The sequence below is a fragment of the Anser anser genome, assembly GCF_964211835.1.
Source record: "Anser anser genome assembly, chromosome: 5".
NCBI classification, from domain to species: Eukaryota; Metazoa; Chordata; class Aves; order Anseriformes; family Anatidae; genus Anser; species Anser anser.
Window position 1 is genome coordinate 3453845 of NC_139725.1, and position 13663 is coordinate 3467507.

Here is a 13663-nt window from a genome sequence, read left to right on the forward strand (position 1 = left end):
GTAACATTAATATTACCATATTAATGTTAATACGTTATAAGAGTAATAAGTTACTTATGAATCTGAAATATGTACTAATTTTGAGCTTTAGCTCCTGTACTAATTTATTGCTTATTCACAGCTAGCTATGCTCCAACCAATCTGTGCTCACATGGTTTTCAAAACATTTGTCAAATTGTCTCTGGGGTGAAAACAGTGACAACTACTTGATGGTAGTAATAGGAGCAGAATAGCTTTCAAATAAGGTCCAGGAGATCATTTTGCTCTAAAATGTAGATGATTCAGAGCTGAAAGCTGTCAGTAACATTTTGCAGCTGCTTCCTGAAAGACAATGGAGGCTGGGCAAGAAACAAGAAACTTGCAGAAATGATTATGGGTCTCAGATGTTGCCAAGGTCCAGGGTCGAGTTTTTATGCAGTCCATATGCAGACCACAGGCTGCCATTTGAAGTCTTGGTCTAGGTAACTCATACACACTTGCATTTTATATTGAAAAAAATAGCAAGACTATTCTCAGTTTTTGAGGGATTAACTAAATCTATGCATCTAAGTATCCTTGTCATTTTGTACTGTGTTTTTGTTATTTAGTAATGTGTGTTCTAATATTAGCTAAATAATGTAAATGGGGATTTGATCTTCAGTGAAATAATACATTAACAGTCCATGCCCAATATTATGCTGGATATAAAGAGGGGACTCTTTTGAAAGAGATTGTGGTCCTTTCTTCCTCGTTGCATTGAGAGCTGTTGGTAAAGATACCTTTACCTCTTTTCTCTTGGCAAATTAGTCTTACTTGCGTTTTTATTTTCTGTTCCAATACAGAAGTATATCCAAGAAGCCAGGAATCTGGGCAGCACTATTCGGCAGCCCAAGCTATCTAACCTCTCTCCATCAGTAATTGCACAAACAAACTGGAAGTTTGTAGAAGGATTGTTGAAGGAATGCCGAAATAAGGTAATTCAGAGAATATTTCTGTTCTCTTGTACTTCGTATTCATCCTTTGTGGACCGTGTTGTAGCCAATACATGTGAACCCCTGCTCTTCTGCCCTGTGTCTCTGCTTTATCTATATAACCCGCTTGTTTGCGTAATAGTAAGAAATTCATGAAGAGAGAACGTATTCAGAAATTCTTCCAGGAGTAGAAATTTTATCATGTGATCTTATAATAGATGAAAAATTATAGACGGAATATTTTGATGGGTCTTCTTCATACTGCTGCCTATATCTATTTTAGCATATTTCATTTATCACTGAGACTATACTATTTCAACAAGAGAGAATATTCCAAAATAGGAATTTGTCATGAAAACACAGAGCTGTATTGCAGGGTCTTGCTGCTTGGCCACTAATTTGTCAAATTGTGGCTTGCTCTTCTGTTTATTCAGATTAGCATGTGGAGGTTTATATGTGCTCATTTGCAAGGCCCTTGTTAGAAAGATGGAGGGGGCTGTAAAGCAATCAAACCCGGTGCAGCCGTGACTTGTAAAAACAAGGATAAAAGAAATGCAGTCCTGCTCAGGTTTCAGAGATATTATGTATGCTCAGTTATTCTGCCAAATCGTTGCTATTCTGTCCTTCCTTGTTTGTTCTTCCTTGTTTGTTCTTTCCAGGAGAAGCAGTTTCTCTGGAAGTTTCTCTGCTTCTCCTAGAAAGAGTCCAGCAGAGGGCCACAAAGATGGTACGGGGGCCGGGAGCATCTTCCCTATGAGGAAAGGCTGAGAGACCTGGATCTGTTCAGCCTTGAGAAGAAAAGACTGAGAGGGGATCTTATTAACGTTTACGAATATCTTAAGTGGGGGAGACAGAGGGATTTGGCCAGCCTCTTTTCAGTGGTTTGTGGGGACAGGACAAGGGGCAATGGCCACAAAATGGAGCCCAGGAAGTTCCGCACCAACATGCGAAAGAACTTCTTCATGGCGAGGGTGATGGAGCATTAGGACAGGCTGCCCAGGGAGGTTGTGGGGTCTCCTTCTCTGGAGATATTCAAGGCCTGTCTGGACACCTACCTGGGCAGCCTGCTCTAGGGATCCTGCTTTGGCAGGGGGTTGGACCCGATGATCTCTTGAGGTCCCTTCCAACCCCTATAGTTCTGATTCTGCAAAAAGTCTGAATGATCTTAGAAGTCCGTGTGGAAAGAACTAACTCTTTTGCTTTGTCCTTTTTAAGACCAAGAGGATGTTGGTTGAAAAAATGGGGCGAGAAGCTGTGGAGCTGGGTCATGGTGAAGTGAATATCACAGGTGTAGAAGAGAATACCCTGATAGCCAGTCTGTGTGACCTCTTAGAAAGGATATGGAGCCATGGTCTGCAAGTCAAACAGGTGAGGAGCAGATATTCCTGCATGTTACAGAGCATACTTCCATAAAGTCACATTTTGCTATTCTTCCTTCTGCTTTCAGAGGATACCTAGTGTGTGCACATAGATGTGTTAAATACTTGCACACAACCCCCAGCATTTTTTATGTCAGTTAATGCCTCCCTGTCTGTCTCCACTTTTTGCTCTGGGGTGGGTGCAAATGCACACACAGATTTGTTCCACAGATTACTTTTTGAACACTTTCTTTCCATTTAACCAAGGTTTTTGTGTTTGTTTTTCTGTTTTGTTTTTTAATAGAATGGTAAATAAGTCTTTGATTTTTTTTTTTAATATTTCTGTTATTTAAATTGCACAGGGTTTAATGCAGTGTATGTTAAATGTGGTGTCAGTGGAATATGGTATGGGGAATTTTTTTCATGAAGGGTAATTTAATTTTTAAAAGTAAAACCCTTGCTATTTTGTTTCTTTCAGAATTATGTAGGGATAGTTAAGTGTTGCTTGTGGGAATAGGTGGAGTTTTAAGGTTTTTATTCTTCCCTCATTTGTGCAAAAGAATAACAAGGAAACTGAGGATTGTAACTTTTTTTAAAGAATCTGCAGAATAAATGTATGTAATCCAAACAACTGTAATTCAGTATCTGTCCCCAGCACTCAAACACCAGTGTTTAAATCTGCTCTCCTTCAAACTTTATAGCAGTAGTTTCTCTATGTGAAGATTTATCATGTGATTCTCTCCCTTCCCTCTTGTATATCACTTAGGATAGAAGCTGTACTGCTTTCGTCTTAGAAGACAGAGCATCAGTATATTCTGCTTCAACTCAGATTTGGGCCTTTCAGACCACCAGACGGCCAACCCTACATAAGGTTAATGCTTTGGATTGATTGCAGATGTTGGCAAACAGTGCTGAATGGTGGAATAAATAGAGTGGTGGAATATAATAGAGGCCTGATGGAGGAAGTACTGTGCATCTAATACTATGATCCACAGTAAAACTGCACTACTAATTCTCTGTGTACTCTGGCCTTTATTAAATATGCAAAAGCCTGCTGTTTTATACATCGATTTTATTTTATTTTTCAATAATGAGCCAAGGAAGACTCTACTTTCTCAATTGACCGTAGTAATGAATATGGTTTTCCTTCCACCAGTCCTTGCTTTTACCTGTTTCCTGCTGATGAGCCCTGATAGTCCAACATTAGCTGACCTACCAATTCTTCCACATGCAAAGTGAATCTGCACCTTCCTTTGCCCAAAGCAATGCAGGCGAGTTGTAGAATGTAGGGTCTGATGACCACAGTAGTCTGAACTTTCAGAAGGCCTTTGTTGTTCCCTTGCCTGTCTCGCTGCTTTCTTCAGGCTGTCGTCTTTTCCCTTTTAGAAATAGTTTGTGTCCTCATTGCTTCTTGAAGTTAGAGCAGAGTAACATGATGGTAAAGGAAGTGGGCAGATATCTACTGCATGAGTTCTTACATTCATCGTGATCGTTGGCATATATTTGCTGCAAGATTCTTTGTTTGCTGCTATCTGTGATCTTTTGCAGTTTTCCTTGCCATGGCAGCAAGATGCTGAACACTAGACAGTGCATGTGTGTGTATGTTTATTCAGAGAAATACTGTTTTCAATGTAACCATTCCCCGGTTGATGTTTTCATGTTCTCTTTTTATGTTTTTGTAAGACTCACAATTTTGGCTTCCCATGTTGGATCTGTCAGATATTGAGGCATTGGGCTTTTCTGAAATTTTTTTAGTACCTTCACCACAAATTATTTTCAATAAGTTTCTCAACACAGATATAAAAGACACTTTGTGCTTTGTCTTCTGGAGGCAAGCTGTTTCATTTGGTATAGATACGATGTCTTGGAATGAGCCATCATGACTGTTAGTGAGCTATAGAATTGATTAGAGATGTTTAAATATATTTTTTAAAATTTTTTGACTTCCAGAGATGAACCATAATTACTGCACTTCAGGAAGGTACTTACATGATTTTAGATGTGACATCAATAGTACTGAATTGACAGCTCTTGCTTTACAGTCATGGTTTCTTTCTGCACGCAGTTGTAACAAAAAGTCTGGCTTTATAATATGACTGGTCTTACGAAATGTGGAATTGCTAGATTTTTACTGGGATTTCCAGTTAATGTAATAATTTAGGAAGATAATAGGTAATAGTAATTAATTTTCATTGTAAATCATTCCAATTAATGTGCTGGAGAGACCCTACTCAATTAATGCTGCCTTCTGTGGCTTTGCTAGTCTTTGATTTATCATGCAGAATATTTTAAGATGAAACCAAGAATCTTTTAATTTGCCAATGAAATATTTCCTGCCTTCTTTTTTCAAGTCACCTGAGGTTTAAGAAAGAAACATAATGAGTGAGATGCACCTTTTTAACATTATCTGACAGATTAATCTTGACCTAAATAGTGTATCCCAAACTTAACTTTAAAGTTGTTTCTATAATGTGTAGAACTAGAGTATTCTTGCTGATAAGCTTTTGTTGTCCTACTTGTGTTTTGATTTGTTTTTACCTTACCGTGTTTGTAATTATCCAGGTCCTTTACCTGATGAAATTGATGGAAATCTTTTGAGTTCCTGCAAATTGACAGCATGCATCTATAGCCCTGAATTACCCTGAAGGGAACAGATACGCAAGACTTGGTCTGGGTGTGAGATGGTTTACCCAGGCTGGTTCTGTGCATCTTGCCAGCTCGCTGCTGGAGAGGCAGGGAGGGAAATGCGTAGGAAAGATGACAGTCTCAGTCTGAGAACTTTGCTTATGCATAATGTTTTACAAGGAATTTAAATGTTTTCTTGTCAAGTTGATGAACAATCATGTTGATGAAGCTTGGCTGACTTTTCCAGATTACTGGAATCATTAGATTGTAGTAGTTTTTGACTTTGCTTTATTTTCTCATCCTCTTTACAGCTCCCGAGCAACTGAAACTTGTCTCTTTTTTTTTTTTTTAAATAAACGACTTTGTAGGAGAAACATATTTGAAACAAGGTTGTTGTTGTTGTTATGGCTGATACATTCTATGATGATTTAAGCCTTTTTATTCAGCTCATAGTAATATATCTTCTGAATTGGGATCCTGTATTTTGTAGTAACTAATATATTTTTAATTCTAGGGAAAGTCTGCTTTGTGGTCTCATCTGCTACATTACCTTGAAAACAGACAGAGAAGAACTACATCAGGCAGCTTCAGTACCTCAGGTAAGATTAGCTTCTACTGGAAGATGATGAACATACAAACAAAACAGCTGAGTAAAAGCTGCCTGCTGATTTGCACCATGTAAAGATTGTTTCCTTGGAAGTAGCCCTTCATAAAATATAATCAAATTGAGTATTCGATTTGCTATGGAATTAATATGGACCTGATTTATTGTCTCAATATGTTTTGTGGAAAATTAACTTGTTTGTGATTGCAGTAGTCAGATACCAGAAATATCTGATGTTTCAAAGACAGACTTTAAAATGGGTTTGCTCCAACATAAAATCTTCCTTATAACCTATAGTCATATGGCTTCATGACTGACAAAGCCTACCAAGTCATAGATGGGGCTGGGGGAATGCATGTAAGCACACAAAATTGTGTTGTACATCCTGAAATTTACATTGTTTCTTTAAAAAAATAAAAATAAAAAGAGGGAGGGAGGGCAGCCAAACAGTAGTCTTAACTGTTTTTTAAAAAAGTCATTTAAAAATGCAAAAATCACTTAAGAAATGCATTGTAATTTTTGACATAGCAAATGTTGTAGTAAAAGTAATATTGCACATAAGATCCATTGATAATGTTTTCAAAATTATTAATGTAATTTTTAAATGCTACTTTTTGTGTCAGATGGGTATATATATGATATAATTTTGTAGACAGAACATTGTTTTGTTTGTTTGTTTCTTTTTAAATTGTATTTAAGTTGCTATAAGCAAATTGCTTAGCATGACTAAAACTTACAAGGCCTTGTACATGTTAAAGTCTCCTGAATGTCACTTGGTCCTATGCACAGGGCTTTTTGCATATCAGATGGAAGATTGTGCCTGTCTTAGGCTTTCTGACTTGGGACTCAGGGCAGGGGACTGTATTTAATATATGATTTGATTCTAGAGTGAAATTTGAAAGATAAGAGTAATAATGTTGCTTAAATTGCAAATTAAGACTGTTGATGTTACAGGAGTGTGTGGAGTGGTAGACTAGTTGAACGTATGGTTGTGGTGTACAGAGTAAAATGTTGAACACTGTTTTCTAATGTCAGTTTGACCATGAAATAAAATAGGGTAGATTTTAGAAAATAATACTTGATTAGTATATGTCTTAAGCCATTTGATGTCATACCAATTTCAGCTGAATTTAAGCTCATTAATATATTAATGCTCACTGTGTGCTGATCTGCATAACCATCTGTGTAGCGTATCATATTTTCATGTCATTGGAAATGGAAATATGCCACAATATCTTTGCAAAGCTATGACTCACCAAAACAGCAAGAGTGCAGTAGGGTTCATTACTTGTATGAGTCTTTTAAAATAAATAAAATAAAAATTTAATCACCCCTTTCTACATGCAAGTTGGTGTTAATTTACCTTCTTCTTATGTTGATTTTTAAAATCTTTAGATGGTTTTCACTAACAGAAAATTCTGTTCTTCTGGATCTAGGAATACTTCTTGATTCAGAAAGGAGAAAGTCAGATACCAGTCCAGCCATGTCACCTCTTAGAATCTCTCTCGTCCAGGATATGAGGTGAGTTTGAATTATTAAAACCAACACACCAAAAACCCCATGAGACTTGCTTGCATATTTATTTTTGTGTAGAACGTGTACCATACAGGATGCATGCATTTCATACACCAAGAGGGGAATGTGGGGAGGGAACTTGCTGAACCATTTTAAAGTATATAGTGCAACCTTTTCACTGACTTTTACAGAAACATATTTCATACTGAGGAGATTTTACATTGTCACAGCTACTAGTTTATAGAAATACACTGATGCAATTTTCATCTTTTTGTAATATTTTGTATTGTTTTATTTCCACAGAAGTGTGGGTGTAGCGTATGTATTTTCCTAGTCATTTCCAAGTTGAGCTAAGTGTTGCTTTTCAGTGAAGAAAGCAGTGTAAAGAACTTGTTTAATATACGCAATGATTTTGTCTAACATAGTTTTAGTAGTGCGAATAAACAACTATAACTGTAACTTCTGCTAGATGCCCTTTCTTCAGTACATAAAAACAAAAAATGCAGAACTTAAAATCCCTTCAAAATGAATTTATTCTTTCCTCCTTTCTCCTTCCCAAAATCTATTTTTTTCAGTACGAAGGAGTGAATTGAGGATTTTCAAGGGTCATGCTTGTCCTTTCAGAGCATACCGTTTGCATCTTGTACATTAGAAAAGCTACTATTGAGCACTGAAAATATAGTATGTAAAAAATAGTATGTAATTTTCCAAAGTACTCAGCCATAAATATTGCAGAATAGTTCCAGAATGCTTCTTAAATCATGTGAAGCAATGGGCCTGCTTTAGAATTTTATAAAAGGGTACTGCGTTGCAGATTCTTCTTTTTCAGGCTCCTATTTTTTTTCCAGCTAGATATGCAAGGAATTTAGCTAGTGTTGAATATTAAGGTGACCATGTCTCTTTTTCCAGTAGTTTGTGTGATATTTTGCATTTGTGGCAAAATCCCTTCTTCAGCCTAGCTTGGTTTGAAAGAGCTATCATGCTTTGAAAATAATGTGCGGTGTCTTTTGTTTTGTTCTTTCAGGCATATCCAGAACATCAGTGAGATCAAAACAGATGTTGGCAAGGCCAGAGCCTGGGTTCGTCTCTCTATGGAAAAGAAGTTGCTATCTAGGCATCTAAAGCAGTTGCTTTCAGATCATGAACTCACAAAGTAAGATGGTTTATCTTGGGCAAAGCTTTTAATAATTAACCTTGTTTAGTTGTTTGACTTAAAGCAACAACAACAACAAAATCTATTCTTTCATTTGCTTAGTATTATGCAAAAAGAATGAAATAAACTAGCCTTCCAACCGTGTCTCTGTACCTGTGTATGAGCTAGTTCAGAATCACAGAATGTCTGAGCTTGGAAGTGACCTTCAGAGATCATCTAGTCCAACTCTCCTGCTCAAGCAGAGTCACCTAGAGCATGTTACACACGAAAAATAGTTATGTTGTGTTATGATGATTTACTTCTGGGGTTCTTCAGATACAGAATCAGTTCTGTCAGCAGTAGACTTTCTTCAGTTTTGAGTTGAGAATTTTGTCAATTGCTAGGGATTAAATCAAATAGGTTTTATGTCCAAACTCAACTACTTTGAGTTAAGCTTTTTATCTCAGTGCCCTCTCTGTAACTATTTTGTTTTCCTTAGATTTTCTGTTTTCACAGGCAAAGTGCACCTTAGATCCTAGTTGCAGTTCTGTCACAGTATGAAGAGTGTAGAGTTAGATCCAGCTGTTCTTCTGTGGTTCTGGTTAGTATGACTCAGAATGTGACTGTTCCTTAGCTTCTCAATTCTGTTTCCACATCTGAGACGTTTGTTGATTACATTCTCCTAGCCTCTTCTGGTGCAATGTAAAATAATGTAGATACAATCAGCTTCTGGTGTGCTTCAGGAGAGTGGATGAATAGTGTACACCATGAAGGTGGCTAGGAAGGCTGTGTTGATCAGTTCTTGCATCTCAATGTGGGGTAATAAGCTTAAGATGAGATCTGGTAATACCTTCTGAAATCTTCCATCTAAATCTGCCAGAGCATGGCTGTCCACATTTCTAAATCAAGCTGTCTCACAGGTTCATTTCTCTTCTTGTACACAGTGAAGTCTTTGCATTTATATCCTACTTAAGAACATGAAGTGAATTGGTTTCATAATAGTCAAATATCTGCTATGATGATCCATTTTTTGTTTCTATTACTTCTAACCATTTCAAAATGCACAACTTTCAATTCTTATGATTATATATGAAATCATACAAAATTTGTGGAAAGGCCCAAGCATTAAGACCCAAAACGCTATTTAAAGAGCATTTGATGCTGTATAGGAAGAAAATAAGAGAAGTATCTGATGTACAGAGTTTGGGGTGGGGTGGGGAATGGAGTTTGAGAGAGTTCCAAATTCTGCTGGCTTAAACTCTGTCAAATCTGTGCTAGCGCTTCTTAAATATGCATATTTGAAAGGCAAAAAGAGAAATGCTCAACACAAGGGCCTATTTTCTTACAATGGCAATGTCCAGAGCACATGCACTTTGTATTATCTTTATAAATATAAATATTTTTTTAAACAATTGCACAAACCAAAGTACAGGCCATATTTAATACAAATTACGTAATTTCAGGAATACCAGTCTGAGGTTTATTTAGTATAGCCTGTTGAGTTTAAAAAAAAAAAAAAAGTATTGCTAAGAAGTTTGGGCATACTGTCTATTGTGTGGAAATCATGGGTTCTTGTGTTTGTCCAATCAAACTTTTTTTAGTAGCAAGTGTAAAGCTAGTAATTAGCTTTAATTGAAGACTTCTTTCTGGAGACAACCTAACCTATGCTGTCTCTTCTTCCTCTTCCTTTACTTTTCTCCTACCAAGACCACCATGCCACAAACGTCTTTGCCCAGAACCTTGACTGCTAACTTTTTGAGGTTTACCTTGTGTTGAATTATACTGGACTTTCTGATAAAGCTGTAGCCTTCCTCTTTTCTTTCCAACAGTGTGCAAGGAAAAGCTGAAGGACACAGTGAGGACAAGTAGTAAAGCTTCCTCTGTCTCTAAATTAAGTGAATTAACAGTCTATTTCAGGTTGAATTTGGCAGTGCTCACCCCATGCAAAACAAACGTTGAGGGGGGGAGGGGAAAAAACTCTCAACACTAGCTAATGCACTGTTCATCTATCAGACAGATTGTGGTTCTCCAGCACAGAGTGAGGAAACAGCAAAAGTATGTTTAGAATGAAAGTGACAAGCAAAGGAGCAACTTGCATAGAGATTATACTGATTCTTTGTAATCCTGTGTCCTTTGCGCTGTGTATTTAGTTATCCAACTTAAGGGTGTTCTAGATGGTTTGGATTAAAAAATCCATTTTTTGTTTTTAGAGGAAGCAGTGCCAAGTTCAGGAAGGTGTTAAGAGTATGCAACTTCTGTCATTTTGCATTTACCATGATAGAGGGTTGTTCTGTTTTGAATCAACTAGTTGCTAGTTATTTTATTTAACTAATTCTCTTCATTTGGCATTTGCTAAAAATTAGAGGAGAAATAAAACAGGTTTCTTTCTAGTTTGTGGAGGGACTAGAGTTAGAGAACAGAAGGAAATCATTTAGTTTCATTCTGAGACCTTATGTGCACAAGTAAACTGAGAAATCTTGTATTTTGGAAAGACAGGATAGCACGTACCATTGTGGATAGGCTAAGTACGTGCTTCAGGTTGTTCAAACAAAACACAGACATGGTGACCCATGAGACATTTTTGGACTTGCTAACCCTCGTGGCTATAGGCAGGCTATGATGATATAAGACTCAGTATCTTTACTTCCACTGAATATTTCTCTAGTGTTACTGTTTTTTAAGTGAGAATGTGTTTGCGCACATGAGTTAGTTATATTGATTCATTTTGCGGACTTCTGGCTTGTAAACTACTTGCTGACTTTTTTGTAATTGATATCTGAAATTGAGGAGAGTTGTCAGGATGCCCTCTTGGCAGGAACAACTATCCATTGCTCTGTCAGTATTTCTAATACCTAATTCATGCTTTCGTGATGTTTTGAGTATTTCCTCTAGTCGCAGTCAGATTTTGATGCATCTTGGCATGCTCTTTTATGATAATTCACCAATACTAGTATTATTTATTGGTTGCATAATTAACCAAAATGGTGGTGGTATCTATGTGCAAGTGAGAAACTTTAAGAGTATTTTCCAGTCAAAATTTTTGCTTGAAATGTATTGTAAAATCTCATCAAGGTTTCACAGTTGCGCGTCTTGCAGTGTTAATTTTCTTAATGTGCTTGAGTAATGTGTATAAGATTATTTCCCTTTAGAGTACGTTTTTCTGCATAGAATCTCCACTAGGGAGGGAAGGCTACTGAGCTACATATTTTCATATTTCCACGTAAAAGAAGTTGCAGTTTTGTCTGGTGCTACAGTCCTTGTAAAGAATTTTCAACCCAGGAGAAGGGGAAGAGCAGGAGTTTACGTCACCTCTACGTGCATGTGAATTTGGTTATCTCAGGAGCTGTGTGCTGTAAATACTGAAGCTATTTCCTAGCTTAACATGTGGGTTCCTGAAGACTCTGGGATATCACTTATAACCTAATACAAGTAGATAACCTCAGTGCTTGCCCTAGTATCCTTTGAAAAGAGCCTTCCAACTGTCCAGTGTTGTGTGTACTGAATGACAGTCCCCTGACACCGTCTGCTAAGAACTAGGTTGTGAGGACTCTTTTTACTGCAGTTCTAGTCTTTCACGTTGCCAAAAAAGGTCCGAGTTTTTTTTCCTGAGGAAGTACAAAAGTCCTTCTTCCTTTTTTGAGGAATTAGACCGAAAGACCACCTTAAACCTTGCTTTCAAGTGACGGAAAGTGGTGTGAAACATTGGACTGATGCACTTGGAAACTTCAGACTTACAGTGTCTACATATCTTGGCACATTAAATACTGTTGGCTCCACTAGCATCACTTGTCGTTTGTAATTGCTTGCACATTCTTCATAGTTTACCTAATAAATACGCATAATAAAAAACATTTCACTGAAAGCATCTTGTTACTATGACAGATTATTTGTTTTACTTTGTCAGAAAACTCTACAAGCGTTACGCATTCCTCCGCTGTGATGACGAGAAAGAACAATTCTTATATCATCTCCTGTCATTCAATGCTGTTGATTACTTTTGCTTTACCAATGTTTTCACAACAATCTGTAAGTATTTACTTCCCCTGGAACTCTGATCTCCAGATCTGGTTGAGTACTTATCCAAATTTCTAAACAATTCTGAGCAATGTTCTTTTGTGTAGCTGTTCTTTCTTTCTGGTATCCATCTGTGTATGCTGTATCACTGTTTCTATAATCTTCTCTGGTGGGTAGTAGTGTTCTCCCCATGTGTCACTAAAGACATTTGTTTCTAACTTGGTAAGATACAGGCAGCTTTAATCCTTTTAGATGTGGAAAAGTACTCAATAGAAAATTTTGTGGTGGATTTGTGTGCACCATACAAAAAGCAGTGTGGACTATACATTTTCAAGGTAAGAATATTAGCTCGTTGCATAGTAGGAATTAAAAAAGAAAACAAAATACCTTTCCCCTTTTCATCCTCAGCCTAGCTTGCCACATGCTTGTCTCTGAGTTTGGGATAACTAGTCAAATGCCTGCTGAGGGCTGCACCAGAACTCTGCAATGCATTCAAGTGCTTTTTTTTCTTTTTCTTTTTTTTAAAGACTTCCTGTAGATTTTTTTTAGCTGTTATTGCTGACACTTTAATGTATTACAGAGTTCTCATGCACTTTTTGCATGCCTGCTGTCACAGGACTTCACTGGTAAGGTATAAGAAAAGACTTCAGCGGCGCTGAAATTGGGGTTGGAGGTAGGTGAAGGGATCCTTCTAGTCCCATGATAAGAGCTATCCTTGCTGTTATGATTCCTATTTTTGTGTCTTAAAGACAAAGCAAACAGAGATCTAAGTGAAATACTTCTTGGACTTGTGGACAAGATCTGGACGAGGTTCAGGTCTGGTCGGCTGGATGCTGTTGTCAATTTAAGACTATAAGCACAGAAAATAAAAAGGGAAGCATTTTAATTCATTCTTAAATGTCACAAGCATCAAGCTTCTAAGAAAATCCAACTACCAAATGCTTTCTTGAGGGAACTGACAGCTGAGGAGATGTTGAGGGAGAGATGTGTTAAATACCTTAGCTGAAAAGTACTAATTGTAACCCATTTATGAATGATAAAGAAAGGTAAGTTGCCAAGAAACACAATGACCACTTAGATAATTGGATTTTGTTATAGAAGTAGTTTGGTTAATAGATGGCCATGTATGAGATGCTAGATGATGGAAGAACATATGTATTTCCATCTGCCTTCTGAGTCAAAGAAGGGGCTTTAATTCAGGTGGTATATTGAATTAGGCACTGGTAGACCAGGGGACCAGAAAACATTTGAGAATGCATGTGGTGCCAGTTAAAGGGGAGGAAAAAGTCGTTTATTCTTCTTAAAATCAAACGTCTTAGCATAATTAAGACCAGCATGGTACAGAAGAACTTGCAGTATTGTTATGTATTTTCACTGAAAGTGTTTAGCCACTGTAATGAATACTCCTGCAAGCAAGCCGTGCAAATAAAGGCTTTGGTTACTAGCCGAGCGGGAATTAGTGTTC

The 13663-nt window shown here is 37.2% G+C and overlaps 1 protein-coding gene across 3 annotated transcripts in view; it reads left to right on the forward strand.

Annotated features, from left to right (window-relative positions):
* The window catches only part of DENND5A (DENN domain containing 5A), a 62853-nt gene that overhangs the window by 40416 nt on the left and 8774 nt on the right, over nucleotides 1–13663 (forward strand). For 2 of the 3 annotated variants that reach the window (XM_083839928.1, XM_083839926.1), the window contains 7 exons: nucleotides 822–953; nucleotides 2166–2318; nucleotides 3075–3179; nucleotides 5448–5532; nucleotides 6974–7058; nucleotides 8077–8205; nucleotides 12089–12210. In XM_083839928.1, coding sequence (XP_083696054.1) covers nucleotides 822–953; nucleotides 2166–2318; nucleotides 3075–3179; nucleotides 5448–5532; nucleotides 6974–7058; nucleotides 8077–8205; nucleotides 12089–12210 — 811 coding nt within the window. The remainder of the gene's footprint in view (nucleotides 1–821; nucleotides 954–2165; nucleotides 2319–3074; nucleotides 3180–5447; nucleotides 5533–6973; nucleotides 7059–8076; nucleotides 8206–12088; nucleotides 12211–13663) is intronic. The other variant, XM_083839927.1, reaches the window with a different exon arrangement.